Source organism: Rhinolophus sinicus, chromosome 4, assembly GCF_057876585.1.
Source record: "Rhinolophus sinicus isolate RSI-liver-muscle chromosome 4, RSI-T2T, whole genome shotgun sequence".
NCBI classification, from domain to species: Eukaryota; Metazoa; Chordata; class Mammalia; order Chiroptera; family Rhinolophidae; genus Rhinolophus; species Rhinolophus sinicus.
This window is the reverse complement of record NC_142504.1, coordinates 50,343,536-50,359,062: the sequence shown is the minus strand read 5'-3', so window position 1 is coordinate 50,359,062 and position 15,527 is coordinate 50,343,536. Positions and strand designations below refer to the sequence as shown.

The window sequence follows — 15,527 nt, the reverse complement described above, 5'->3', positions numbered from 1 at the left end:
ACTATTTCTTGTAGCAGAAAGCAGCCTATTTGCAAATTCTTGTAACTGGACACTATTTCTTGTTTTCTAATACAAATTTTTGGAAAAGCACCTCCACATGAGGACTAGTTATTTTGCCCCAGGTCACCTTAAAAAAAACTTACCCCTTCCTTCCACAGTTTCCCTTCACAAGTCTCTTTACCTGGCAGTGCTCCCTTTAAGAGTACTTAGGCTCCCAAGGACATACTAAGATCTTTCCCCGCAAACAGATCAGCTATTCCCAGGAGCAGTAACAGTAAGAAGCAAGCCCATAAAGGATGACCAGGAACATGTGTTGACATGGGAAGTGTGAAAACAGCAGAGGAAGACTGCAAGGTCTGGGGGTAGATCTGTCTGAAGGTCCCAAACCAGGACCAATCTGAGATGCCAAATAGGGATTTGGTCCTTAACAGAACAAAGTTTATGCATATCTGTACAAACCCTCTTTTTAAAAAGGGGAAGAGGGCATCTTACTTTCCAATTCTTCCCTTATTCACTGAAATTTTATTAGCCTCTCAATTTTAACTTTATCCTCATTAACATTTTTTCATTATGCCTTTGCAGAAATTATTTTTAAATGATGATTTGTGAAATTTATTTTGCTTTCATGTTCATATCAGTTCTTAAATAAAAACCCCACAATTTCCATGCATTTCACCATGCATTCCAATTTTGGATTTCAAAATACAAATACTAAATGTTTCATCTTTGGTCAACTTCTTCATTATACATTTGGAACTTTATGACGTTATTAGAGAATGACCAAACTGCTAAAAATTCCTTAATTCATCCCTGCCTTTTCCACTAAAAAGAAAATGTGTTTTATCAGTTCTTCTGTTTAACTCTTTAAAAGAGAAGGACCAGTGCAATGTTCTAAAATGTATAAGGGCCTAAATAAATGTTCCGTAAAAATTAACTTATAAACACATGTCTACAACAGTAATACTGGTATCTCCATCCTTCTGTCTATGCAGGGATAATGTAAATGTGACCTTCCTCAAACCCTTGGTACTGTACAGTTAGGACTTCAGACACCCAAAGCTCAATAACTAACATAGTTAACACTCTACAAGAAGTTGCATGAACAGTGTTACAAGGCAGGCAAGACAGCAGAGCATGACTCTTGGTCTTGTTCCCTAGGAAGAAAGGAAACACAGAATATGCTGCAGAGAATAAATTTACATCTTTAGGGAGATAACTCCTTTACTTATGTGTTTATACTGATTTTTTTTCTGAAGGATGTACTCAACTTTCATGAACCATATTTTCATCCTCATGAGTTTGCTGTGAAAAAAGAAAAGAATTATCTCTAAACTAGAAATGGGGAAAAAAGAAAGTCCAATAGTAAAATCAGGGTTTGTGTTTTTAATGTAAAAGAATTTTCAGTTTTTGACTATTAAGATTATAATGAAAACTGGGATATAAAGGAAATAATACTCTGGAAAAGCAAGTTTTCTGTCCTGTGGAAATTTCCATGGAATTAAACTGAAGTTAACTGAAATGAATTTGCTCTAATCAAGACCAATATCCTGCTAAATAGAAGGAAAGCAGCATAATTTAATGGCCCACAAGAAAACTAGTCTTCTAACCCAAAAAATTTATTCTTTAGCAAGGAATTATATTAAGAGCACCACCAAAATTCAGTTATTTCCACATCACCTAGTATGAACTACGGTCTTTTCACCCACATGAGTGTAAATCTGGGCATTTCTCTCCCCTACAAACTATCATATTTATGTCTTTTTACACAGATAATGTCATGATTTTAGGGATAATTAATAAATATTATCTACGCAGGTCTCTAGGAATATTGCTTGAAAGCTTCCATAATTTCACAGCACAACTCATTTTCTTAAACTCTGGTCAGGATATGTGAAACAGTGGTTTTCACCAATGGGAATCTACTTTTATGGGAATCTACATAAGTTCAAGATCTAAAGATTAGCAAATGATAGTATTAGCAAACAGGTAAACAACAGGGACACATACAATGGGAGAAAATAAACCTAGACAAAAAGGAACCAAACTCAAGCTTGATAAAAATTTAAAAGTATTTCTTCGTCTCATTTATTTTCTGATGATTTAAAAACATTTACAAATATTTTTCACTCTGCTGTTTTCATATTACTTGTATCTAATCCTCAGAGTGTGAAATCATACTACTGAATAACATAGCTCTTTGATCATCATAGTACAAGGAGCTTATTCTAATGACTTTACTTAAATACTTATGTAAGTAAACCATTCATTAGATGGTTTATAGCATTACTTTTAAAACTGGAGAAAATAGCATTTTGTGGTAATAGAAATTTTCAATAAAAATATAGCCAATGTTCCTACCTGTTGTAAAATGAGCACTGCATAAGTGGACTTTGTGGACTGGTGGCAATATTTGCTAATTCTGTTAGCCAATCCACCTCATTTTCACGGTAAGTATTTTCTGTTATGTCTGAGGTATTTTGGTTCCAAGACGATCTTGGATATTCTTGATGTGAAACATCTGAACTTAGCTGGTATATGGCAGATTGGGTAGGGTCACTTTGCACAGCCTGAAGTTCAGGAAGGTCATCTGCAAATAAGCACACTCAAAATTATAAATAGGAAACTACTAATACAAGGCAATTCTATTAATTACAGTCAGAAGACAAGTCCTCTAATTTAGCTAATTATTTTTGTGAGAAGAAAAGTATAAATCCAAAAGGTTTTCTTGAATGACACAAGTTTCAATTTTAAAAAATGACACCTAGTACATTAAGGGTCAACAGAGCCCGGGAGAAAAGTGTATCCAGTGAATGTAAATGTAGTAATGACCTCACTACCTAAACTATGTCATTACCACAACTGTGCAGACTGGAAAAACAAGCTTTGTGTATTCTGACATTTCCCCCCTGATGTTTTATAGTTCACTTTAGGAGCAATCCACATGCCACTATATACATTTTTACATGAACACATTAATGAAAAAGAAGACATTCTGTGTGTGCATGTATGTACTTATGTTCATATACTTTATTAACCTGCTATACTAGATAACTGCAATAATGAAAACAATTTTCAAAGATAAGACTATAGATCATGTAAGTTTTTAGGTACTATTTATTCATCTTTATATATGGCAAATTATTTTTTACTGAGAAATTCTGAACTCAGTAATATTTATTGGTTATTTTTTCCTGTAAATGTATTCCCAAAAGGTAGTTCATGATAGACTTTCACTCCCCAAGAGAGAAAAGTATAAAAACTACCCAACTACCACTCATGTACACATGAAGGCCATGAATACTATAAGGAATTCTAAAAAATTAAATTCTAAACTATTGAGTAAGAAAAAAGAAATATAAAGAGAGAAAAAGCATCTTGCAGACCTTAAAAAACTCTATGAAACATATACCTACACACACTGTACAGATCCACTGGGTCCCTTCAATATATTAGAAACTCTTCTCGTCTTGGGAGTTCTCCTAAACTGCCACTACAAAGGTACATACACATAAATCCTATTGAGGCAAACATCCCAGAATAGCCTACTAAACTGAAATGTCTAACTCAGAAGTACTGATTCAGGACATCTAGCATCAAATCCTCACGCTTGTGTAGCTACTTCCTTTCCCTCATTGCCAACATCCTTCTTTGACCATCACTTCTTTATTTACTGTAAAGAGTTCATTTCTGTCTTTCAAATTCAGGAAATTAATGACTTTTAACCTGAAGTCATTTGCGGTGGCACACATTTTTGAGCCCCCCTGAGTCCCAGGTTCTTCATTTCCTCCAGAAACCTAAGATGTGAGGGTGAAGAATCAGCTGCCTGATGAAAACGGTGTCCTTGCTCAACAGTAACCACTATTAAGGAATACGAGGACCCAAGGCCTTCAGGATCTCCATGTTCCCAAAAGGTACCCTAGCATATAATCGCCTCTATTTCATCTTTTGTAAAATAAAGATAACCACATCTTCTCAGGGTTTTGTGAACATTAAGGAAAACTGCCTATTAAATGGGGACAAAACCAAGCTGAAAAGGTGGGCAGCGACTGTGGTCACTCATTAGCTGTTTACTCTTCAACACCTCAAACCAATACAATTGAAAATTATACCTCAACAAACCTACACATTTCTACAGGCTACATATTTTGGGAGTAGCTCAGCAGTAGTGACCACCACAAAATGTCAGCTCTTCAAGTTTCAAGGGTCCCCTGTAACTTCTCCTTCATACTAACAAACAGTCATGAAGAGTGGCCAGGCATAATTTACTGAGCTCACTGGGATGTTACAGAAGTAACACCTTTTGAAAAGCCACACAGCAGGGTTTTCCTAAGTTTAATAGCCCTATCTTTACCCACGAAGTAAGGCAGCTTAGTTTAATACTTTGTAAATGAGTTTCTATAACCATAAATAGCTTCAGGTTTATGTTGGTTTTAAGTAATATTTTACAAGCAATAACAAGAGAACACAGAAAACTCATAATGTACAAAACTACACATACTTTTTAATAGTTCAAGGTAGGCTAAACATGAAAATTAATCTGAATTTCAGTGAGATTCCTAAAAACTTCTAATCTTGTTTACCAAGCTCCATGTGCTCATCACAAGAGTTATAGCCAGGTGAGGACGGCAAATTTTCATTACACTGCAGCAACTCCAGTGAGTCATTCATTCCTGATGCTCTCTTGTCCATTACCAGCAGGAGTTTCTGTACTGCATTAGGCATCTGATTTGTCTTCACTTCCCACACCATGTTATGGTGCTCCGACTTAAAAACAATGTAGAAAAAATGTTAAGTCATGTGATCGGGAGATTATATAAGTATGATAAAAATCAACCCGAGACATCACAACGTTATCTTTAACTTAATCGTACATTGCTATTTATATCCCCAAATCCTTCAGACCAGGATGACTGCGATATCTTGACCTACAACCATGTAGACAGCCTCCAATTACACCCAAGTCCCAAAGATTAATATCTTAAATTTATATAAGTATTTTCTTCTAATGAATAATAGCACAGTTATATATACATTTACTTTGTTAGCTAGTATCGCTCAGACCCAAATATTGATACCAACGAAAACTTTAAACTTGTATCTTCAAATTTGAAAATAAAATGGGCTGGCCCGGTGGCTCAGGTGGTTGGAGCTCCATGCTCCCAACTCCGAAGGCTGCCGGTTCGATTCCCACATGCGCCAGTGGGCTCTCAACCACAAGGTTGCCAGTTCAATTCCTTGACTCCCACAAGGGATGGTGGGCAGCGCCCCCTGCAACTAAGATTGAACATGGCACCTTGAGCTGAGCTGCCACTGAGCTCCCAGATGGCTCAGTTGGTTGGAGCGTGTCCTCTCAACCACAAGGTTGCCGGTTTGACTCCCGCAAAGGATGGTGTTCTGTGCCCCCTGCAACTAGCAACGGCCTGGAGCTGAGCTGCGCCCTCCACAACTAAGACTGAAAGGACAGCAACTTGAAGCTGAACGGCACCCTCCACAACTAAGATTGAAAGGACAGCAACTTGACTTGGAAAAAACAGTCTGGGAAGTACACACTGTTCCCCAATAAAGTCCTGTTCCCCTTCCTCAATAATAAAATCTAAAAAAAAAAAAAAAAAAAAAAATTTAAAAAAAAAATTAACAAACTTTCCTCAATTAAATTTAAAAAGACCAAAAGAATATTCTACTTCTTTCAGTTTGAAGATTCTATTTTCTCTATTTACTGTGTTCATTATTTTGTTTTCTCATCTTCTGAAACTAAACAAGTTTAACACACTTAAAATTATATTCTCTGAAGAACATTTAAGAATAAGTTTCTTAAAATGATCACATACTTCTCATAAAAAATAAAAAACGAGGGGCCAGCCCAGTGGTTCAGGTGGTTGGAGCACCATGACGCTGAGGTTGCCAGTTTGATTCCCACATAGGCCAGTGAGCTGCGCCCTCTACAGCGATCCAAATTGTTTATTTAACATGGGTGACAGGAGCAGGAAGAGTTCCTGATTTCTCAGGTTTTACTCCAAACTTCATTTTAAAAAAATTTCTAGTGAGCTTATATGAAATATACAAAAAATTCTGAAAACGTCATTTTTTCCTCAAAATAAAATATACTGCTGCTAAAAGTCACTGTAAATCAAGTACCCCAGTATAGATGAAAAACCACACTGAAAAGATGTTCAATACTTAATATTTATACCAGAGTTTTCTAAATCATGACATAACGACCAAATAACACTGGCAATACTGACAGATTTTTTCAACAAAGGCTTTTTCATCTTTTTAATTATGAAACGTTTTTCTGATTATAAAATACACAGTCACAAAAATTTAAAAGGCATTAAAAAAAAAAAGAAATAATTACTTCTAATCCCAACTAGATTTAGATACTGTTAACATTTTGGTGTATTATCTTACATATCTTTTTCATGCAGATACCCCCAACCATATTTTTCTTCATACCTCATATAATTGACACGTTTTCCTGAACATAAGTTCATAAGCATTTTCCTGTCATTTTTTCAAATATCTATTTTAAATAGTTATATAATATACATCACATGGATGTACCAAAATTCACCTACTGCCCTCCAATTGCTGAACATGTTGTTCCCCGTTTTCAACTCTTCAAATAATATCAAACTTACATTCTTATTTTTTAAGTAGTTGTTTATATCTGATTATTTCTTTAGATTTCTACAGATTAATAGGTGGATGGCAGCTAAGCATCTTAAGATTCTTGACATACATGGCCAAACTGCATATTACCTTATTTTCTAATATTCTACTTTGGATGCTTTCTGCCTACGCACCTCAAAAATGGCTCGTATCCAGGGCACTGCTTTTAAAGCCTTACTCAACATCAACTGTAAAATGTATGGAGTAGTGAAAAGGGCACTGGGTTAGGTGTTAAGTAAAACGTGGGTTTTGATTCCAGCTTGTTCAGTTACTAAATATGTGACCTAAGTGACTGAGCATCTCAATTCAATTATCTTCATCTGTAAAATAGGGTTAATGATACCTGCCCAACTTCCCTCCCTGAGTAATTGTAAGGATAAACTCCAAGTGAAAGAAATGTAAAATGACTTCTTTAAATTTAATTTAGAGTGACATAGGACAATATTATACATACTTTGGGCACTTAATGTCCTAAATAGAACAGTTATTGAGAAAAGTTCATAGCAGGAGATCAGACAGCTATCTATTCAGCTCAGCAATTTCCTCCCTGAGAAATATCAGGACAGGTTACCCAACAAATCTCAATAAAAGTCATGTGTCATGCCATTACTCTGGGCAAATAACAGTTTATCTAACTAAAACGATATCTGAGGCATTCACAAGAAATTAACACTTCCCCAGTTTAGGAAAATCTATTAGGTATTGATTAATCAGTCGTACTACATACAGTGGTTACAGAAAATCTGCTGGGGTATAACACATAATTTCCTACAAAATTGGTGGCTACAAGAAATATGTAACACAAATTGATTTAAGTAAAACTGGCCAAATCATGATTCTGAGTCTCTTTTTCATGCAAAATCAAGCAATCCTGGCTTGATCAGTGATTCTCAACCCTCGTGACTCAGAAACCGTGTGTAGTTCAACAACATGATGCCCAGGCACCACCTCCAGAGAATCTGATTGATCTGGTCTGAGGTACAGCCCTGTGCACTGGTTTTTATTTATTTGCTTTTGAAAGAATCCCAGGTGCAGTGTGAGAACAAGTGGGCTAAAAATGATTGCCAAATCCCTTTTTATTTAAAAAATACATATATTCATTCAATTAATATATACCATGTTCGTGACACTATACTAGTTTCAATGTTAGCACTCAATCATGCATCTCAAGGAATCTACAATTGAGTGGAAAGATATAAGCTAATGACCATAGTTCTATACAACAGGGCTTAGCTATGAATGGGTGAAAAGGAATGAAGGGAGGTCTCCCAACATGAGAAACTCCTATGACCAAGCTCCCAATTAGCCAAGTACCGGATGAGGTCAAGAGAACACAGAATCCAGTGTCACCAGAAGGTAAGATGGCCTTGTGTGGACTGTGGTCAATACTAAAGCGGGAAGGGTAGACCAGGATCAGAATCTTCAATCCTAGTTTAGGAAAATTGGTGTTTTTTGTAGACGAGAATAAGGACTCTGAAATTAGACTACCTGAGTTAATATATCAAATTTGCTACTTACTAGCTATGTTACCTGAACAATTTATTTTAAATTATTTATTAGGCCTTGTTTGTAAAATGGAAGTAGAAGCATCTATCTCATAGGTTTTACAAAAACTCAGTGAGCTAATAAATATAGAAAGCTTACAATAGTGCCCAACACAGAGCAAACCCTCAAAGTAGAGTGGCTATTAGCTATTTATTACCAAACAGTGGGGAACCACTGAAGATATTTGAACAGAGGTCTGACACGCTCAGAACTACACTTTTAAACATTCTCTTTGAGTCTATACAAAATCATACTGCAACACTCTGAGCATGCAGGAACATCTGCAACAAATATTCAAGGGAGAGTGTATTAAAAACAGAATGATTAATATTCCCAATTTCTATCCATGTAAGCCACCTGCTCCAAGCTTCCTTTGCAAGAGTTCTCACAAACGGCGTTATTTAGCAATGGCTAAGACATAAGAGAAACTAGTCATTCTATATGAGTTCTGTGACCAACTAATATTAATCATTTAGAGAACAGATTTTAACTCTCTTCCTAGAAATCTTAAACATAAAGAACACAATTTAACCTATTTTGATAGCTTAAATGTGCATTGCTCTACATACAGATGTGAACTGCCTAAGTCAGCCCTGGCTTTAATCTTAAACTTGGTAATTCTCTTTTTACCTTTACAATGAAATTCAGAGGTTGCCCTACACATATGCATCTCCTCGGAGCTATCCTTAAGTGTATGAAACGATGCTGTTCTTGGGGTCCACACAAGCAGTGTTGCAGTTTGTCTGTCTCCCCCCTCCCTCTGCTCTACAATTTTCACATTCTTCCCAGCTAAATTTTCTCTTCCCTCTCAGTAGGTCCTGCAGTGTCCACCATTCACCATTTACGATACACTAACACCTCCTTGCAACTTCTATCATTTCTTCAGCACCTAGCCTTAGCTATCTACTAATTTCCAATCACAAGAGTCCTTAAATGAAGTTGAAAATTTTAATTTCAGGCCGTCCCAGTGGCTCAGGTGGATGGAGAGCCGTGCTCCTAGCGTCAAGGTCATCGGTTCGTTTCCCGCCCGCATGGGCCAACGGGCTGCGTCCCCTACAGCTAAGATTGCGAACGACGGCTCTCCCTGGAGCTGGGCTGCTGTGAGCAGCCCGAGGTTGGCGAGAGCTGCTGTGGGCTGCTGTGTACTGCCGTGAGTGGCTGGCAGCCAGTGTGAGCTGGCGTGGGCTGCCGCGGACTGCTCTGTGCTGCGCGGGCTATGTGCTGCTCTGGGCTACCGTGTGCCATGAGCGGCCAACAGCCAGCGTGAGCAGCCGTGAGCTGCTGTGAGCAGCTGACCAACGACCGGCAACCGACTGCCTCAGCAGGGGCAAGGCTCATAATACCAGCATGGGCCAGGGAGCTGTGTCCTACACAACTCAACTGAGAAACAGCGGCTCGAACCGGAGTGGGGGAGGTGGAAAGGGGGGGAAATAATAATTTTAATTTCAAAACAGCTACCTACAATAACAATAAAGATCACGTAAAAATTTGTTGAACTTGAGTTCTATGTGTTTGCACCTCTCACTGTTCATGGCTATCAAAAGTTGGTCTTGAGATAAGGGAGGTTTTGCTACTATAAACCTCCTGTACAGAAAACAGGAGCCTAGACTTAGTCAACAGACTTGATTTCACTTTTAAAGAATGTAACGTAGGCAGGTCACCTAGCCTCAGTCTCACAGTACCTCTACTCATGCCACAGGACTATTGTGACAATTAAATACACGAAAGCAAAATTCAAACCCATATACACATACCAGGGGTGCCAAAAACATGTATACAAGTGGACACTTTGGTCAGCGTTGCTCAAACAGTAGTTCACCGTAATCAGAAGTATCTGGACGCTGATGGCAACCACTTTGAGCACCTCTTGTAATTAGAAAAGTCAAACGTGACTTGTATCCATCTTTTGTTATCAGTATATATTATCAGTATATATATCAGTATATATATTACAATTTTAATAGGTTTTTCCTTTCTTAAGAAGTGTATATATTTTTTTGGCACCCTCTGTATAAGTTTTTGGCTCTCATTTGTTTCTGTCCAACTATTTGGAGGAAGCAAGGCCTCTGATACAATAAATGAAAAGCAGAAGAGTCCATACTCAAAAATACATTACACCAATTAGAGATTCACTTCAATAAACGAGCTCCTCGTTCAAGTATTCCTTGGTAGAGCTAACTGTTCATTGAACCCTATTGATCATTCATGCTTTTGCATACTGCTTTGGAGTTACAGGAGTCACATGATCTCGTCAGTAAATGAGTGATTCTCAAAAAGGAAGAGTAAAATTCTCCAGCAGCTGTATTTTGAAATGTCATATTTAATATTACAAAATTTTATTGGGTGCTATTGGGAAGACCCTATTGCTTTTATTTTGCAGAAGTACAAAAATCTCAGATGAGAGGAAGAAGACTAGAAATAGCTAAGTCTCAGTGAATGAAAAAGGAAATAGGCTTTACTAAATGCCTACCTAGTTATGCGCACAGCATTTCCACATCATTCATCTAATCTTATGTAGCCTCAAAACAGCTCTGTGAACAAAGTATTATTATGGGTGAGGAAAACAGGACTCTGATGACTGAATGTGAGCATTTTCTTTTTGAAAAGAAATCAGAAAAAAGACAAAGGTATAGACTAACATAAGTTCGACTCCTACTTTCAAGTGCCTATTCTCCCCTGAATCCTTATGTTTCCACCCTAACTATGGATTTCACAGAAAGGATCTCTTATATGCAATGAATTTATATCTCTAACATGAGGAATTGGGGTATTCAAAATGGATTACATAATTCCATGCTAAAATGAGCCTCCGTAACAAATTTTATTAAATACAACTTTCTTCACCAAAAGCAGTTGGGGGCCTTAATGCAGTCCTTCTAGAGTATTTTCAATGAAACTTTAAACAAAAGATTTCAAGAAATGTTTCTACAACTTGTTTGCCATTGTGCTAGGAAAACAACAACAAACACCCAACGGTGGGTGGTATTCTTTTGGTAAAACACACTACTGTAGAATATCACTTACTGCTTATATGACTGAAGAATTTAACTCTGATGCCTAAGTTTTCTTATTTGTAAATGGGACCAATACCTGTCCATTATCACCACTACCATACCGTGTTGCCCCGAAAATAAGACCTAGCCGGACAATCAGCGCTAATGCGTCTTCTGGAGCAAAAATTAATTAAGACCAGGTATTATATTACATTATACCTGGTCTTATATAAGACCGGGTCTTATATAATAGCAAAATAAGACTGGGTCTTATATTAATTTTTGCTCCAAAAGATGCATTAGAGCTGATGGTCCGGCTAGGTCTTATTTTCAGGGAAACACAGGATATATAAAAGATACTACATCCCCATGCTTACCAGTTCCAAAGCACTCCTGCACCTCATCAGTCACTGCTGTCCAGACCAGACTCCACACCTTGCTGGACAGCGCCAAATCATCAATACAAATTCTTAGTAATGAAGAGCTGATCTGACATAAAATGCTGCTACTGATGAAGACAACAAAAAACCCCTAACACACCACTACAGGAAGCCAAGCACAAACCTGTTTAGCATTCAAGATGAGTCCTTGTATGAAAAAACTTGAAATCATCTAAAATTCATATATGAAACTTGTTTTCCTAAACCTGATTGTAATGCTAAAAAATTTTGTGTGAAGTGTTTCTAAGCTATCAATGACTTTAAAAATTTAATCAACTGTTATTAGAGAAAATTATTTTTCTATTCTCTATAGAAAATGACAGTATAAATTATAATATGAAGCTCCAAAGTAAATGCAGATCAAAATATGAAGAAATATGAATATTACTAATTTATCATTTAAGAATATCACTTTTCCTGATACAGAAGGTATCTTTGTCAGTGTCAGTTTTTTTACTTTGTTGTGATTTAGTTTTTCATTTTAAGTGAATACTCACTTTCATATTTAAAAGATAATACATGCAAAATACCTGGCACTGTCTTATTAACATGGTAGTAACTTCTTATAATTTATGACAGAAAATAGAGTACTGATATCTTCTTTTCAAACAGAAATACAAGTGTAAGATGCTGGCTTGCAATTCTCCTTCAAGGAAACCTTCAGAGCCTAACAGTTTATTCATTCATTAAGCCCAGGCCACATACCTCCTCCACCGAACACTAGGAGAGCGACTAAACACTCCAAAGAAATTAAAATACAGTAGAGGAAATAATTCTTAACAGTGACAGTACCATGTTTGAAGTCTGAGAGGTAGGCACTGTGAAGCATGAAGATTGGGGAGACAGGTGTGTAAGGAAATCCTGGGAGAAGGTAAAGTTTTAACTAATGTATGTAGAAGTTCCAGAAGTGAACAAAGGGGAAGGGTCTTCCAGGCAGAAAGAAAACGTAATTGGACTTGTAAACCTAAATAAAATAGAAACTAGGAAGTGAAATCAAATTTTCCTTCTATAAATAATGTATTAGCCAAATTAGAGTAAACAGTAGTATTTTGCTATAAAGTAGTTAAATGGCTTCCTCACAAGTATAAAGTAGCTCAAAAACGTAAGGAATAGATTTAATTCTTTTGAAGATAATTCAAATTTCCACAAAACTTGCCAAATATTGCCAACTTAGCAAGAACTGTGTAATCAAGGAAACTGAAAAGATCCTAACACTCGTTAGCAAGCTAAAGCAAAACACAATAGCAAAGAAAAAAAGAAAGGCCCGAAAGTTTTAGGAATGTAAACTTAAATTATCAAAAGTTAGAAAAACAGAAAAGTATTCACAAATGTTAAAATTATTCTAACTCTCAAAAGGTAACTTTAATTTCAAAACCACTATTCGGGTTCATCTGTTACAGATACTTAAATGGAAAGAAGTAAATCTAAAGCACGTCAGAATTGTCGGTGGGGCTGCAACATATCCTAGTACACACAACTACCCTTTACCCTCCTCCCGTTTAATAGCATCAGTGGCTAAAAACTCTTTAAGTATTGCTCTGCTGTCAATGCTCCTTTTAAAAACGATTCTCGCTGAGAACTCCCTAAGAATGAACTCGATTGTAGAATGCACAGCAGCGACTGAAATCCCCTAGATAGCATGCAGCGGTTAAAGAAACTACAAAACCGGGCCCCCGCGGTCGACTTCGCCTGGTTTCTTTTTTGTTTTGTTTTAATCTGCCTGGGGCAGCAGCATAGATTGCAAGGCGGAGACTGGAATCGCCTGCCAAGCCTCTGCTCTCGGTCACACAGAGGCAGCGCCCGCAGGTTCAAGCCAAGTCCATCCCCCACCTCTTTTGCCATTCATCGCGTTCCCCTCCCCTCCCCCCATCATGTGACCGCAGCCTGGACTCCAGGCTTGTTTTTCCCCTCCGCTCAGCCCCACCGCGCAGGCGCCTCGGAGCCCATTCATTCGAACTGCGTAACAATGAGCCCCGGGGCCCAGCGGCTCCGCGAGCTTCCCAATTCGGCCCCAGCCCCACTCAGCCCCGAAGAAGGCTGCACCTTACTGGGGTCCACCACCCCCGCCTGGCCCCCACCGCAGGCCAACCTCCGACCCTCCGCCCACGCGCAGGGAGTTGAAGTCAAACTTTCCTGGGCAGCTTCAGCGCCGCGTCGGCCCCTTCCTCCGCCCAGGCCCGCCCCAACTCCGCACCAGGCCCGGCCACCCACCGCGCAACCCGGCCCGGAGCGCAGTCCTCGCCGACTCCTCCCAGCCCCCTCCCCCGAGACCCCCTTGGGCCGCGCCGCCCCGAAGCCCAGGTGAGCTCGCGGAGACGACGGTCCAGTGGGTTCGCAGCGAGCAGTTACCAGACGGTTAAATGCCTCTACCGTGAGGGCAGCCTTTCGAGGACTAGGAGCGCGGACCGGAGTTCGCCCGCCCGCCGGTTCCCCTCGGGATATTGCCCCTCCCTACCCCACCCCCACCCCTTCCCGAACTGAAAGACAACAAACCCGCCGCGGAGTGCGGTCAGCCCCCGAGCGAGCGGCCCTGGTCGCGACAACACCACCAGCAGCTCGCGTACCCCCTCTCCGACTGACGCCGGCCTCCCCAGCACGGGTTACTGCTCTCGCCGCCGCTCTTACTCTTCAACCGAAACTTTCCTACTTACCAAACCCGTCGCCATTACCAAGTCTTTCAAGCTTCGTCTTCCCCCTCCCCTCAACCCCCTGGGGGGTTGAGCCTCCGCCCAGCTCTTTCACCCTCTTATTGGCCTGTATAACTGCCATTCTATCCTTCCCCTTTCCCATTGGGTGGTACCGTGGCCCATCTAGAGGGGCGGGCTTGTATTGACTTTTGTGCTGTGTTTACTGGAGAAGACGGGGTGTCAATCACTAGAGTGAGCGCTTGGGATTGGATTGCTGCCGAGACTCGGGGACCCAAGCCAAAGGGTGCCCTCGAAATGGATTGTGGGTTCGTAGTCTCAATCTTGCCTCGTACCTTTGGGAAACGGCACGCCGGAGGAACGAGTTGGACTACATGTCCCAGAGACGAGTGCATAGTGCAGTCTTGATAGTAAACAAGAGTCATAGGGACACGTGTATCAGCTCGTTTGTTTTGGTGTCTGGGACAAAAGGGAGGAGGCGGAGGAAGGGAGTGTTTTAAAGCTTTGGACTCTTCTCTTCCTCTGGTCTGTCCTAGCACTCGGAGGAGACCCAGCCTCTTGCAGCACTCGTTCCCGGCCATAAACTGCCCGAGTCTCTCGCTGTTCAAAGTTTGGCAGCAGGCCAAGGTATTGTTTTAGTGCTGGGGGAAGGAGATGACTACACAAGCGGAAGCAGTGCAGCCTCGCGAGGGACCCAGTCACCCACACAAATCACGGTCCCAGGCATGATGGGGATATTAAAGGTGGTGCTGAGCTCCAGTGAGAACTGTATTTCCTTTATCCCGAGTCTTGACTCGCCACCCTCAAGACGGTGACTTAAGATTTCTCGGCCAACTCTGTTTAGTTCACTCAAGATTTGCTGAATGCCAGCTGCGTTCCTCTCAGGCTTGGGGATGAGTAGTGAGAGAGAAGCTCAGGGTCTGGAGAACGTACAAAGCTGTAAGGGGAGTGGGCGACTACTATTGGCTTCGAAATTGAAGGCAGTCAAGCCGTGTTTTCCGTATTGACCAGCTTGCTTGTTGGTTACGGTAATACAGTGACTTAAACTGATTTAATTTGTGAACCATTATTTAAGTTTCTCTGGTGAGTTTGTGTTAACCATTTTCTCACTCCAGACGGCTTCCCATCGATGAAAGAAAGAAGGTATTTCTACTTGTTTCCACTAAGGAGATCCTCCTTAAATTAATGTTCTGACCAGAGAAGGATGGCTTCTCGGCTTTAGAGTTAGTTGCCTT

At 39.7% G+C, this 15,527-nt stretch overlaps 1 protein-coding gene across 2 annotated transcripts in view; it reads right to left on the bottom strand.

Annotated features, from left to right (window-relative positions):
• HBP1 (HMG-box transcription factor 1) overlaps nt 1–14,414 on the bottom strand; it is a 30,201-nt gene extending 15,787 nt beyond the window's left edge. Inside the window, exons 1-3 of one of the 2 annotated variants that reach the window (XM_019745324.3) lie at nt 14,299–14,414; nt 4,581–4,764; nt 2,359–2,587 (exon numbers count right to left, since the gene is read on the bottom strand). In XM_019745324.3, the coding sequence (XP_019600883.1) occupies nt 2,359–2,587; nt 4,581–4,764; nt 14,299–14,313 (428 nt within the window). In that variant the 5' untranslated portion in view covers nt 14,314–14,414. Of the gene's footprint in view, nt 1–2,358; nt 2,588–4,580; nt 4,765–14,140 lie in introns of both variants that reach the window. The other variant, XM_019745326.3, reaches the window with a different exon arrangement.
• Nucleotides 14,415–15,527: the final 1,113 nt, after the last annotated feature.